The 15,183-nt window shown below is 38.1% G+C and overlaps 1 protein-coding gene across 5 annotated transcripts in view; it reads left to right on the top strand.

The window, feature by feature from the left end:
- The window catches only part of LOC115221195, a 711,260-nt gene that overhangs the window by 537,785 nt on the left and 158,292 nt on the right, over positions 1 to 15,183 (top strand). For all 5 annotated transcript variants that reach the window (XM_029791347.2, XM_036510940.1, XM_029791345.2 and 2 more), the window contains one exon: positions 6,251 to 6,360. In XM_029791347.2, the coding sequence (XP_029647207.1) occupies positions 6,251 to 6,360 (110 nt within the window). The remainder of the gene's footprint in view (positions 1 to 6,250; positions 6,361 to 15,183) is intronic.

The raw sequence follows: 15,183 nt of genomic DNA on the forward strand, positions 1-15,183 counted from the left end.
CTCCTTTCTTTCTTTCTCTCTCTCTCTCCTTTCTCTCTCTCTCTCTCCCTTCTTTCTCTCTCTCCTTTCTTTCTCTCTCTCTCCTTTCTTTCTCTCTCTCCTTTCTTTCTCCCTCTCCTTTCTTTCTTTCTCTCTCCCTCTCCTTTCTTTCTCTCTCTCTCTCTCCTTTCTTCTCTCTCTCTCTCTCTCTCTCTCTCTCTCTCCTTTCTTTCTCTGTAACCCTTTCATTTCCTTCTTTCTCAACCTCCCTCAAAAACTTCTTCAGTAAACTAATTTGCTTTTCCCACCCACTCCCTTAAGTTGCTATCATCATCATCATCATCATCAATCATCATCATCATCATCAATCATCATCATCATCATCAATCATCATCATCATCATTTGCTCATTAGAATTTTCCTGTCATTTAAATCCACCTCCACCACCACCACCACCACCACCATCCATGTTCCATAACACCACACACACACACACACACACAGTCCCTCCCTCACACACCCTTCTCCTACATCCTCCTTAATTATAGGCTGCAGTCTTTCTTTAATAATTACAATACCCACCTACCCTCTTATTTTAATTACCACTCTCTCTCCTTTAATTACACTACCCCCTTCCACCCACCTGACCCCCCCGCTCCCCTCCACCCCCCCCCGACTCTGTTACTTCCTTTTCCCCCCAACAGTTGAGTCTAATTACTCCTGCTTTTACCCTTCTAATTATGCAGCTCTAACTTTCCTCTTCACCCTCCACCCACCTCTCTCTCTCTCTCCACCCTTTGCTGAATACTCCCATACCTCACTGCTAGCATACATATATGTCCATGTGGCCCTCCTCCTTCACCATTCACACACACACACACACACACAGAATGTATGTGTGTGTGTATGTATAGATTTATGTATGTATGTATAAATGTATATAAGTGTGTGTGTGTATGTATGGATTTTTGTATGTATGTATAAATGTATACAAGTGTGTGTGTATGTATGGTTTTATGTATGTATGCATAAATGTATATAAGTGTGTGTGTATGTATGTATGTATAAATGTATATAAGCGTGTGTGTATATATGGGTTTATGTATGTATGTATAAATGTATATAAGTGTGTGTGTATGTATGGATTTATGTATGTATGTATGTATAAATGTATATCAGTGTGTATAGATGGATTTATGTATGTATGTATGTATAAATGTATATAAGTGTGTATGTATGGATTTATGTATGTATGTATAAATGTATATAAGTGTGTGTGTATGTATGGATTTATGTATGTATGTATCAATGTATATAAGTGTGTGTGTATGTATGGATTTATGTATGTATGTATAAATGTATATAAGTGTGTATGTATGTATGTATACATGTGTGTATGTATGTCTTACGTGTTCATTTACATGCATACACTATGTATGTATATATGTATGTATGTATGTGTTGTGTGTTTAAATAAGAACATGTATGTATACATGTATGTTGTATGTCTTTTGCATTTTACTCACTCACACATGCATGTGCACACACACACATGTGTATATATACATGCATAATACTTGAGTGTATAGAATTTATCTACACACCTGCATACAAACACACACATACACAAAGACAGGTTTGAGTGTGTGTATGTGTGTGAGAGAGACAGACAGACAGACAGAAAAAGGTATGTATTGTATATAATTATGTCCGTTGTGTCCCTTGTATGTATGTATGCATTGAGACTATTTCATTGTCCAACTCCCTTGACTCGAATATAGAAGGCAAGAAAGTTTAGAGGGGTCAGGCTAGAACCCTGCATCAGGCCAGTAATTGTGTATCAGTCCAGAAAACTTGAAATTAAGATAATGCTGGGGGTGGTGGTGGTGGTGGTGGTGTGGAGGGGTGGGTTACTACCTTTGTATGTTCAAGGTCTTTCTGCAATAAAAACAGGTATTTATGTTTGTATATGTGTGTGTGTTTGTATATGTGTGTGTGTGTGTATGTGTATAGCTACTTTGGAAACTCTGTGTGTGTGTGTGTGTGTATAGCTGCTTTGGAGACTCTGTGTGTGTGTGTATAGCTGCTTTGGAGACTCTGTGTGTGTGTGTATAGCTACTTTGGAAACTCTGTGTGTGTGTGTTTTGTAGAAATGTATGGAAGCACATACTGAAATGCATCTGTGGCCCATGTGCACTTTATATAACATATGCATACTGACATGCATATATACCTGCATGCTCATGGCAAAATTCAAAAGCAAAAACTTGCGCCACCATTTACAAAATACTGTTTGCGTCAAATTCTGTGTATGAATATAATATATATTTGTATAGACTACACATATGTAGAATCTTACACATAACATAGGTAATTATTAAATAAATCTATGCACATATGCACCACAAGTAATTAGCAATTGGCCGCATACATATGTACATCTTCTCCCTCCCCGTGCACTAATCATTCCTTCCCAATTCTGTCTCAAAATTTTTAGGTATATCATTATGTCCTCATCTTCCTGTAATTTACTCCAATGCTGTATTACCTCCCTTTCTCTCTGTCTTCTCCTTTCAATGAAGATAGAATTAGCCTTCTGGACTTAGATTTTTTTCTCTTTTTTTTTTTTAGGCGGTTCTTTATTTTTTTTTGCCTGCTGTTTTCGAATTGTCCTCTTTATCATTGTATGACACTTATTCACAGAACGGTGTACGTGGTATTTAGTCCCCCTGTTGCAAAATGAAAAGGCTAAATCTTCCAGGTTCAACCTTACCTTACTATCTATCCGTCCAAATTCAATGAAATAAGAAAACCAGTGACATAGCCAAGCCATTTAATTATACTTCACACCTCTGAATTGCTGCCTTCTTCCATCGTCAGAAATCATCATCATCATCAAGCAGTAGGGTGATAGAAACGATGAAAGTATTTAGGTTAGTTTTAGCCAGTTTCTGGTTTCAAATCTTGCTGGGGCTTAACTTCACTTTTATTCCAGCAGGGATGATTGAATATAATACCAGATATATACTCAGGTTGACACAGTCATCTTTAATCGTCTTCTATAGATTTGTTTCCTCATGCCCATTTTAGAATTATTATTATTATTATTATTATTATTATTATTATTATTATTATTGACTTTGCTTTTCATCTTTTCGGGGTTGATGAAACAAGTACCAGTCACGCATTGGGGGTCGATGTAATCGGCTAACTCCATCCCCCCTAGACTTCAGGCCTTGTCCTTACAGTAGAAAGGATTACTATCGTCATCATCATCATCATCATCGTCATCATTATTATTATTATTATTATTTCATATATAGACAACATATTAAACTGTTGGAAACCAAAAACAAAAATCCCCCAACATTGGGCTGCATCAAGTAACCTTAGATGCCAAGAACCTTCCTAAGTACCCTAGCTGTCCCAAATAATACCATTTTTTGGAGCTGCACTAAACTAGGTTTTGTGTCCATTTCCTCTATTGTTGTCGTCGACGACGATGACGTTATCATCATCAGTAATTTGCAAACTAAGAAATTATATTTCTTTCTGCTTCTTTCCATCATCAATAAAATAAGGAACAGTGAATTTTAAAGAATATATTACTTAGAATAACACACATACACACACATGCTACATACTTGCATAATCCATCCATCTATCCATCAGATGAAGTTCACTCCGGTGTAATCTGAAAGATAAGATCTGTGTCAGCATGATAATGACATCCAGAAAAATTCCTGGAACCAAGAATCTAGAACCAAAAACATCAAAAACTAACAGCCATACGACAATTAATTTCACACTCACAGTTCAACATTACATGAGACCACTTTGCAGAATTACTAAACATTTGATACTTTCAACCTGCTACAGCCATTGCTATAGTAATATTTAATCCTTTCATTTTATTTTAAAAATTTTCTTGACAAAGAGCTTCAAGTCCGAAATGTTAGTCTCTCTGTTGTTTCTAGCTTACAGCCTAAAATTATATATGATGCACCCCTACACACACACACATTTTCAATTTTTTCTATTTCATTCTTTCATTTAGTGTTTCTGAAATCTATTTAGATATTGTAGGTCGTTTCAATTGACCTACTGCCCTGCAGTTGACCTTGTGGAATGGAAAAGAAATCTTCTTAACTGTATTTTATCTATATTGAGAAAATTGTTTTTAATTTCTATACATAGATAGCAATCTACTTTATCTCTTTTTCTTTTATTTACCTCTCACTCACTCACTCACTCTCTGTCTCATTCTCTTACTCTCTCTCTCTCTCTCTCACTCTCTCTCTCTCTGCTTTGTTTCTTTTTTTCTTTCTTCAGCAGTTTTTCCTTCTTTTTATTTTATCCACTCATTTTCTGCCTTTCCCCCTCCCCTCTTTCTACTTTCATATTTTCCTAATTCCATCTTTCTTTTATAGAATCATACATTGCTACAGACATGTACAATCATTGTGCAAACGTGTGCACGTATCAACAGACTTACACACACACACTCTTGTGTGTGTGTGTGTGTATTCACAAATGTATATATGTGTTTATTTACATTAATCATCAGAAGCTACAGAGTGGTTTAAGGGCCAAGATTTTCATGCATAAACTTATATATATATATATATATTCTTTTTACTCTTTTACTTGTTTCAGTCATTTGACTGTGGCCATGCTGGAACACTGCCTTTAGTCGAGCAAATCGACCCCAGGACTTATTCTTTGTAAGCCTAGTAATTATTCTATTGGTCTTTTGCTGAACTGCTAAGTTACAGAGATGTAAACACACCAGCATCGGCTGTCGAGCGATGTGGGGTGGGGTAAACACAGACACACAAACATATATATACAATGGGCTTCTTTCAGTTTCCGTTTACCAAATCCACTCACAAGGCTTTGGTCGGCCTGAGGCTATAGTAGAAGACACTTGCCCAAGGTACCACGCAGTGGAACTGAACCTAGAACCATGTGGTAAGCAAGCTACTTACCACACAGCCACTCCTACGCCTATATATATATATGTATGCATGTATTTGTATATATGTGTGTGTGTATGCATGTCTACATATGTATGTATGTGTGTATGGGCTGTTTCATTCTCCACACTCACACACACCACAACAGTTGCTTCTCCCCTAAATCCCTTGGGAAAGGCATGAATGTCACATCTTCCATTTCTCCATTGTAATTACCAAAGCCTTTCACACTTCATTGGCTATCTCTGGCCACAAAAATATATTTAGCTCTGTTTATCACTCCAACGCACAGAATAGAATATTTTTTATGGCTATAAAAAAGCAGTTTTGTGAAAATAGATCAAGTACAACATATATTCCTGATGTTGCTGTGTGGTAAGGAACTTGCTTTGCAACCATGTGGTTTCGGGTTCATCTCCAGGGTCAACCAATACCTTGTTAGTGAATATGATAGACAGAAATTGTGTGTGTGTGTGTGTGTGTGTATCATCATCATCGTTTAACGTCCGCTTTCCATGCTAGCATGGGTTGGATGGTTCAACTGGGGTCTGGCAAGCCCGAAGGCTGCACCAGGCCAGTCAGATCTGGCAGTGTTTCTACAGCTGGATGCCCTTCCTAACGCCAACCACTCCGAGAGTGTAGTGGGTGATATTATGTGCCACCGACACAAGTGCCAGACGAGGCCTCAGACGGCCACGCTCGGATGGTGTTTTTTATGTGCCACCGACACAGGTGCCAGACGAGGCTGGCAGACGGCCACGCTCGGATGGTGTTTTTTATGTGCCACGACACACATATATATATATATATATATATAATATATATATATATATTAGAAGGTTTGGAGGTGATGTACAGGTATTATATATTAGAAGAAATAAGGTACTCAGAAATGTGGATGGTTTTATATTTACAGACTGAAGAATCCACTAGAGTGGATGCAAGCGTTAATATATGACTTATAAAAAAATGTGACATATTAATAAAAATCTGTAGATATAAAACCATCCAGATTTCTGAGTACAAACAAACCTAAGATGAACAAATAAATGTGTTTGGATGTGTGTGTACATGTATACACTGAGATATTCCGGCAATTTTCAAATTTGAAACCTCTGTTATGAGTCAAACTATTTCATTTTCAGTGTTCCTCTACAACACATATTGAGCACTCCTTTCTCATTTGTCCAACATAAACGAACATGTTTATAACATAAATATATCTATGTATGTATGTATTAATAGATATATGTATTAATATTGTGTTTTTTCTTTTTCTCTTTGTGTTTCTTCAGGCAGTGTGAAACTGAATGAGGGTGATTTAGTGATTTTTGGTCACCCTGGTGGAGTACGCCTACCTCCAGGGAACCGGACCAGGCAGCCGGACTCTGAATACCAGTTTATTGTAAGTTGATTTACTTAACACTGATCTATCGTTGTTGTTGTTGTTGTTCTTATCATCATCATCATCATCTCCATCATCATCTTCATCACTTCTACTGTTGTCATAAGACTCTGTGACTCTTTTGCCAGGGTCATAGCTTTGCGATTGTTATCATAATTGTCACTTAACATACGAACAGCATTAACTTCAGGGTCAGTGCTTTTCGTTTCGCTATTTATTATCTTTGTCAGTATGATTATCATCATTATCGACCATTTATCATCATCGGAATCATCAGCCACCATCATCATCATCATCATCAGTCATTGACCCCTTTCATAAATTAGTGTCATCATTATCAGCATTGGGCACTATTACCGTTGTCAGTCATTATGACCATCATCAGTCACAGTCATCATCATCATCATCAGTCACTTTCATCATCATCATCATCATCAGTCACTTTCATTATCATCAACATCATCATCATCATCATCATCGTTTAGCGTCCGTTTTCCATGCTAGCATGGGTTGGACCATCATCAGTCACTTTCATCATCATCATCATCATCATCAGTCAATTTCATCATCGTCATCATTATCAGTCACTTTCATCATCATCATCATCAGTCACTTTCATCATCATCATCATGTCACTTTCATCATCATCAGTCACTTTCATCATCATCATCAGTCACTTTCATCATCATCATCATCATCAGTCACTTTCATCATCATCATCAGTCACTTTCATCATCATCATCATCAGTCACTTTCATCATCATCATCAATCACTTTCATCATCATCATGTCACTTTCATCATCATCAGTCACTTTCATCATCATCATCAGTCACTTTCATCATCATCATCAATCACTATCATCATCATCATCATCAGTCACTTTCATCATCATCATCAGTCACTTTCATCATCATCATCAGTCACTTTCATCATCATCAATCACTTTCATCATCATCATCATGTCACTTTCATCATCATCATCAGTCACTTTCATCATCATCAATCACTTTCATCATCATCATCATGTCACTTTCATCATCATGTCACTTTCATCATCATCAGTCACTTTCATCATCATCATCAATCACTTTCATCATCATCATCATCTCACTTTCATCATCATCAGTCACTTTCATCATCATCATCAGTCACTTTCATCATCATCATCATCGGTCACTTTCATCATCATCATCAATCACTATCATCATCAGTCACTTTCATCATCATCATCAGTCACTTTCATCATCATCATCATCAGTCACTTCATCATCATCATCATCATCAGTCACTTTCATCATCATCATCAGTCACTTTCATCATCATCAATCACTTTCATCATCATCATCATGTCACTTTCATCATCATCAGTCACTTTCATCATCATCATCAGTCACTTTCATCATCATCAATCACTTTCATCATCATCATCATGTCACTTTCATCATCATCAGTCACTTTCATCATCATCATCATCAGTCACTTCATCATCATCATCAATCACTATCATCATCAGTCACTTTCATCATCATCATCAGTCACTTTCATCATCATCATCATCAGTCACTTTCATCATCGTCATCATCATCAGTCACATTCATCATTATCATCATCATCAGTCACTTTCATCATCATCATCATCAGTCATCATCACCATTATCAGTGATGGCATTGTTTTATGTACAAAGACAGACATATTGCATGATTTGATTTGCTGAGTGATGTGTATTTCTGAGTAGTTTTATTTTGCTTTCATGTATTAGAGAGAGGTCCTCCCTATAAATTCCTTGGGATCATTTGTCAGGGAATGGCTCACTTAACCTTTTTTACTGAGAAGGTATCATGCAAAGATGGGCATAAGACAATTGTAACTATTTTTGGTTTGTTAGGCCCGGATGGTTGGAGGAGCAAGTAAAGGCGCAGGATTGTGCACTTTTGTGCATTCGGTAGAAATTCCGGTGATGGTGATGGTGATGGTTGTTCTCTTTGTATATACTCAGTGGTAGCTGAATCACTCATTTATGTGTGGATTAGGAGAAAAATGCTAATTCCTGAATCTGATTTAGGCTTTGCATTAAGAATTCATAACTGCAGCAAGATATTCATGACCGTAGTGAGCCGGTCGCTGATTAAAATAGCTGAAGATCACCGCCACCAACACCACCACCACCACCATCATCATCATCATTATCATCACCACCAACACTGTCGTCGTCATCATCATCATCATTATCATCATCAACATCATCATCATCACCACCAACACTCATCGTCATCATTATCATCAACATCATCATCACCACCACCACCAACACTGCCATCATCATCACCAACACTGTCGTCGTCATTATCATCATTAGCATCATCATCATCATCATCAACAACATTATCATCATCATCAACATCATCATCACCACCACCACCAACACTGCCATCATTATCATCATCAACATCATCATCACCATAATCATCATCATCATCATTATCATCATCAACATCATCAACATCATCATCACCACCAACACTGTCGTCATCATCATCATCATCGTCATTATCATCATCAACATCATCATCATCACCATAATCATTATCATCATCATCATCATCATCACCACCAACACTGCCATCATCATCACCAACACTGTCGTCGTCATCATCATCACCACCAACACTGTCGTCGTCATCATCATTATCATCATCATCACTGGCACCGCCACCACCTTCAGCAGCAGCAACGTCTTCATCTCTGCATTTGTTCCGACTTCTTGAATCATTCATTTTACCAATATCTGTCATCTTGCTGGTTATCATTTTTTAAGACAAAAATCAGGTGGGATATTATTAGTGGCATATCTAAAGAATGAGTTGGGTTTAGTCCAATTTAATGCAAGATTATTAAGAATATAGAATTGTTTAAGTAATGTTTTTGAGGTTCGTTTTTTTTTTTTTCTTGCTTTTTTCAAATCTTGTGTAAGAATCAGTGTTGGAAAGCTGATGTTATAAGGGGACAACAGGGTTAAAAGTTTAGGGTATGTAATAAGGTACCTCATCATCATTAGCAACCCACATTACACGATCTCTTGACCGACCGGACTATCAGGTTCTGTTACACATCACTGGTCACAGTGCGCTTTGCATTGTTTTAGTCATCAAATGACGCCACCCCGCTGGCTAGGCAAGCAGGCCGAAACACCCCCTTGATCAAAATGGGACTGGAGTAACATGAAATGACATACTTTGCTCAAGAACACAATTCACCACTCAGTATGGACATTATCAAAGAAGCTTGAGAGGCGGTTAGATGGAACCTACACCTGCCTCCTTATGAGAGCTCAAAATCTCTCATGGAAGCATCATCCAACCAAAATGCAAATATATGGGAAACTACCACGTGTGTCATCTCTTGTGAAAGGTAGGAGAGTCCAGTTTGCTGGACATTGTTGTAGAGCTGGAAACGAGGCAATTTCTACTCTTCTCCTCTGGAAGCCATCTACTCATGATACCAGAGGGCGCACACTCTCCTACCCTGATGTAATCTCCAGGGATACAGGCATCCAGCAACAGGACCTCCGTAATGCTATGATGGACCGTGAAGTCTGGCGTAGCATGGTAAATTCCATTGTCTCGACCACGGTTGAACAATGATGATGATGATGGGAATCGAACCTACGAACTAGTAATCATGAGTGCAATGGCCTTACCACTAGACCATGCAGCTCCACAAGCAACCCGCATTTTACTCACTTTAGTGATTAAATAGGTTATGTACTGTGCTCCCTACTTTCTATTGTTGTTGTTTGTTCCTTCTCAAGCGATGCCTGGCTCATAAGGGCTGGTTTCCCGGTTTCATTGGCATATAGGTTCTCCACCTGGAGGAGATGCTGGTCAATTGCACAACTTTCTATTAGTTACCATAAATTAAGAATACTAGTAATATTCTGAGGTTGAGTGGTTCAACTGTACCTCCCTGCTTTCAGTTAAAGCACAGTTAAAATTTTTCATACCATATTTATGTTGAAATAGACTATTTTGTTTCATTTGATTTTGAAAATAATAAAGAATTATAGGTGTAAGCATGGCTGTGTAGTAAGAAACTTGTTTTCCAACCAGATGGTTCTGGGTTCAGTCCCATTACATGGCACCTTTGGCAAATGTCTTCCACTGTTGTCCTGGACTTACCAAAGCCTTGTGAGTGGAACTGGTAGATGGAAAAGCCCTTATATATATATATATATATATATATATATCTTTCTCTCTTTTTACTTGTTTCAGTCATTTGACTGCGGCCATGCTGGAGCACCACCTTTAGTCAACCCCAGGACTTATTCTTTGTAAGCCTAGTACTTATTCTATCGGTTCTCTTTTGCCGAACCACTAAGTTACGGGGACGTAGACACACCAGCATCGGTTGTCAAGCGATGTTGGGAGGACAAACAGACACACAAAACACATACACACACACACACATATATATATACATACACGACGGGCTTCTTGCAGTTTCCGTCTACCAAATCCACTCACAAGGCTTTGGTCAGCTCGAGGCTATAGTAGAAGACACTTGCCCAAGGTGCCACGCAGTGGGACTGAACCCGTGGTTGGTAAGCAAGCTACTTACCACACGCAACAAGGATATCCAGAGGTAATGCAGTACTTCTGGATATCCTTGTTGCTTAGTTTGATTATAATCACCTTATTTTAAATTATATGGATAATACCATACTAAATTCTGGTGCCTTCAACTTAAGTACCATATTCATCTGAATCTAAATTTTACTACTTGACAACCAATGATGGTGTGTTTTCATCCCTGTAACTTAGTGGTTTAGCAAAAGAGATCAATAGAATATGTACCAGGCTTAATTTTTTTCTTTTTATTTACCAAGGCTTTTCCCCATAGGAAAGGGTGGCCACAACTAGACACACACCAGGCATTCCTTTCATTTCCCAGCTCAAAGAGGCGAGCTCTGTCACCAGGTCCAGGAATCGAAACTACAATCTTACAATCCCGAGTCCAACACCCTAACCACTAAGCCATGTGCATCTACTTGACCCTGGTTAGATGAAAAAACAAAAAAATTTGAACCCAAAGAACATAAAGATCCCTGACTAAATACCACAGGTGTTTTGTCCGACTCATTATCGATTCTACCCATTCATCCTTGTTGTGGTGGTGATGACGACGACGATGATGATGATGGTTCTAATTGTGATGGTGGTGGTGGTGGTGGCAATGGCATTAGGGTATTCAGTTCTGGTAATTTCTCAGAGTACATTGTAATGTGCATTAAAACACAAATGACAATCAAATGATTAATATTTCCAAATAACAATAATGATACATAATGATACACACACATACACAGTAATAACACATAATAACATAATAACACATAGACTAGTAATAGCGGTAATTACAATAATAATACAGTAATTACAGTAACCTGATTATGTTGAATGTAGAATAGAAATTCGTAGACATACGTTAGACCCCAGTCCCCCTCCATCAATGGTAAGGAAGAGCGTTGAACAATGAGGTGCAGAATTGTACTAAATCTAGTTATTTGAGCATGAGTGTGTGTGTGTGTAGATGTATTTATATTTGTATATGTGTGTTTATATATATATGTGTGTGTGTATGATGATGATGATATATGTATATATATATATATATGTGAATGATGATGTGTATATATATATATGTGTGTGTGTGTGTGTGTATGATGATGATGATGATGTATATATATATGTGTATGATGATGTGTGTATATATATGTGTGTGTGATGATGTATGTGTGTATGTATATATGTGTAGATATATATATGTGTGTGTGTGTATGATGATGATGTATATATATATATGTGTGTGTGATATATAGATTTATGTGTATGATGATGTGTGTATATATATATATGTGTGTGTGTGATGATGATGCGTGTATGTATATATGTGTGTGTAGATATATATATCTGAGTGTATTGATGATGATGATGATGTATGTGTGTATGTATATATGTGTGTGTAGATATATATATATATCTCAGCGTATTGATGTGTGTGAGTGTAGATATATTTATATTTGTATATGTCTGTTGGTATATGTATGTATGCATGTGTACGTATGTGTGTCTGTATATATATATATATGTGTGTCTATATATATATATATGTGTGTGTGTGTGTTGTTCAGCTCCAGGTCAGCTCTGAGCTAGCAAACCAGTGTGCTGTAAATCTTAATTTGGCTGCTCCTTCTAGCAGTTTGGGTGACTACATAGATGCTTCTCTTGTTGGCTAGCATCTCCTAATATCTACAAGCATGCAATAGTCTTATCAACAATGTGCTATCCTGTCTGTGACAACTATGGTGATGGTGGTGGTGCGGAACAAGCTATACCTGTTCTTGGTAACCTGTGAGTAAATACATCTTGAGTATCTGCTAAATATCTGTACAGTGTTCCCTTGTATGACAACTGTAGGGTAAAGGAAATGTATCCATCATACAGCCTTAGTATCTGCTTCATGTCTCTACATTGTTCTATTGTGTAACAGCTGTGGGGAAAACGAACTGTTTCTAAAATCTTTAGTATCTACCAGATGTCAGTACAATGTTCCCTTGTGGTACACCTACTGAGGAAAGAAACTAGTCTTGAACCTAGTTATTTGGGATTGAATAGTTTTATAATATCTACTATACAGACGACAGCATGACGACAGCCTATATTGTTGATAATTACAGCGAGCTGGCAGAAACGTTAGCACGCCGGGCGAAATGCGTAGTCGTATTTCGTCTGCCGTTAAGTTCTGAGTTCAAATTCTGCTGAGGTCGACTTTGCCTTTCATCCTTTCGGGGTCGATAAATTAAGTACCAGTTACGCACTGGGGTTGATATAATCGACTTAATCCATTTGTCTGTCCCCTCTGTGTTTAGCCCCTTGTGGGTAGTAAAGAAATATATGTAGTTGATAATATGATCAGTGAATGAGATAATGTTGATTGCCTTCCTCAAACAGAGAGAGGAATATCAATGTTTTTTTAAGATCAGTTTTTACTATCAGTTGTAGTCCTTATGGATACAGTTTCACCCTCCATGTATCCACCTAGAAATTCTTACTCAAGTTCCCTTGGCTCACTGATAAAAAATTTTAACTAGATGTAGGAAGAGGGTTAGTGAGAATATAATGTCTAGGTAGGACAGAGTTCCAATACCACCTACTGTCAGTATCAATAAATAATTTCTCCTTTCATGACAGTAACAGATTATAGGAAGTATGGTGTTTATAACATGTACAGTAAATACTAGAGATGAACAGTAACAGGGGGCAGGGTGCAATCTATCAGAATATACAAAATTAACATACAGGAAAGCAACTGGGTATCAAACATATTGATAAAAGTATAGTGTATGCAAGCAAATAAATGCTTGTGTAATGCAATTGTTTGTTATGTGATGGGTAAAAAAACAAATGTACTGTATGTTAGGGTTTGAAGAAAACTGGTCGAGATAGGCGCAGGAGTGGCTGTGTGGTAAGTAGCTTGCTAACCAACCACATGGTTCTGGGTTCAGTCCCACTGCGTGGCATCTTGGGCAAGTGTCTTCTGCTATAGCCTCGGGCCGACCAAAGCCTTGTGAGTGGATTTGGTAGACGGAAAGTGAAAGAAGCCTGTCGTATATATGTGTATATATATGTATGTGTGTGTGTATATGTTTGTGTGTCTGTGTTTGTCCCCCTAGCATTGCTTGACAACCGATGCTGGTGTGTTTACGTCCCCGTCACTTAACCGTTCGGCAAAACAGACCGATAGGATAAGTACTGGGCTTACAAAGAATAAGTGCCGGGGTCGAGTTGCTCGACTAAATGCGGTGCTCCAGCATGGCCACAGTCAAATGACTGAAACAAGTAAAAGAGAAAGAGAAAGAGAAGACTTACCCAATGTGTGAAGGGAGAATGGTTAGGACAAGTCCAGGAATATTCAGTGTCACATATGGAATTACATAAAAATTAACTTATAGAGAGATATGCTGTCATTTGTTAACTTACTAGTTATCAAGTAACAGCATCTTTCTACTAGCATAAAGAAAAGGGATGCAGCACACCCAGTAAAGTGGTCGGCGTTAAGCAGGCCCTGCATCTGTGGAAACTATGACAAGCTGACTCTGGACTTCACCATAGCCCTGCTGCTTGCTGGATCCTATCAAACTGTCCGACCTATGTTGAGCCGGTGAGAGGACTTTTACACAGTTCTTTAACCAGTTAGAAATTGCATCCCAATCTCCCTTAAATCACACCTCACCAATTTTAAAGACAGTCATTAAGATGCTCTTAAATACTTGGAGAAAATAAAAAGGAAATGATATGGTAATAACTGGAGTCCCCTTTTTATTTTTTTATTTGTTTCTGTCATTTGACTGTGGCCATGCTGGAGCACCACCTTTAGTCGAGAAAATCGACCTCAGGACTTTGTAAGCCTAGTACTTATTCTATCGGTCTCTCTTGCCGAACCACTAAGTGACGGGGACATAAACACACCAGCATTGGTCGTCAAGCGATGTTCAGGAGACAAACGCAGACACACAAACATATATATCATCATCATCATCATTTGGCATGGGTTGGACGGTTCAACTCGGGTCTGGGAAGCCAGAAGGCTGCACCAGGCCCAGTCTGATCTGGCAATGTTTCTATGACTGGATGCCCTTCATATATATACATATATACGACAGGTTTCTTTCAGTTTCTGTCTATCAAATCCACTCACAAGGCTTTGGTCGGCCCAAGGCTATAGTAGAAGACACTTGCCCAAGGTGTCACACAGTGGGACTAA

This window comes from Octopus sinensis, linkage group LG18, assembly GCF_006345805.1.
Source record: "Octopus sinensis linkage group LG18, ASM634580v1, whole genome shotgun sequence".
Lineage (NCBI taxonomy): Eukaryota > Metazoa > Mollusca > Cephalopoda > Octopoda > Octopodidae > Octopus > Octopus sinensis.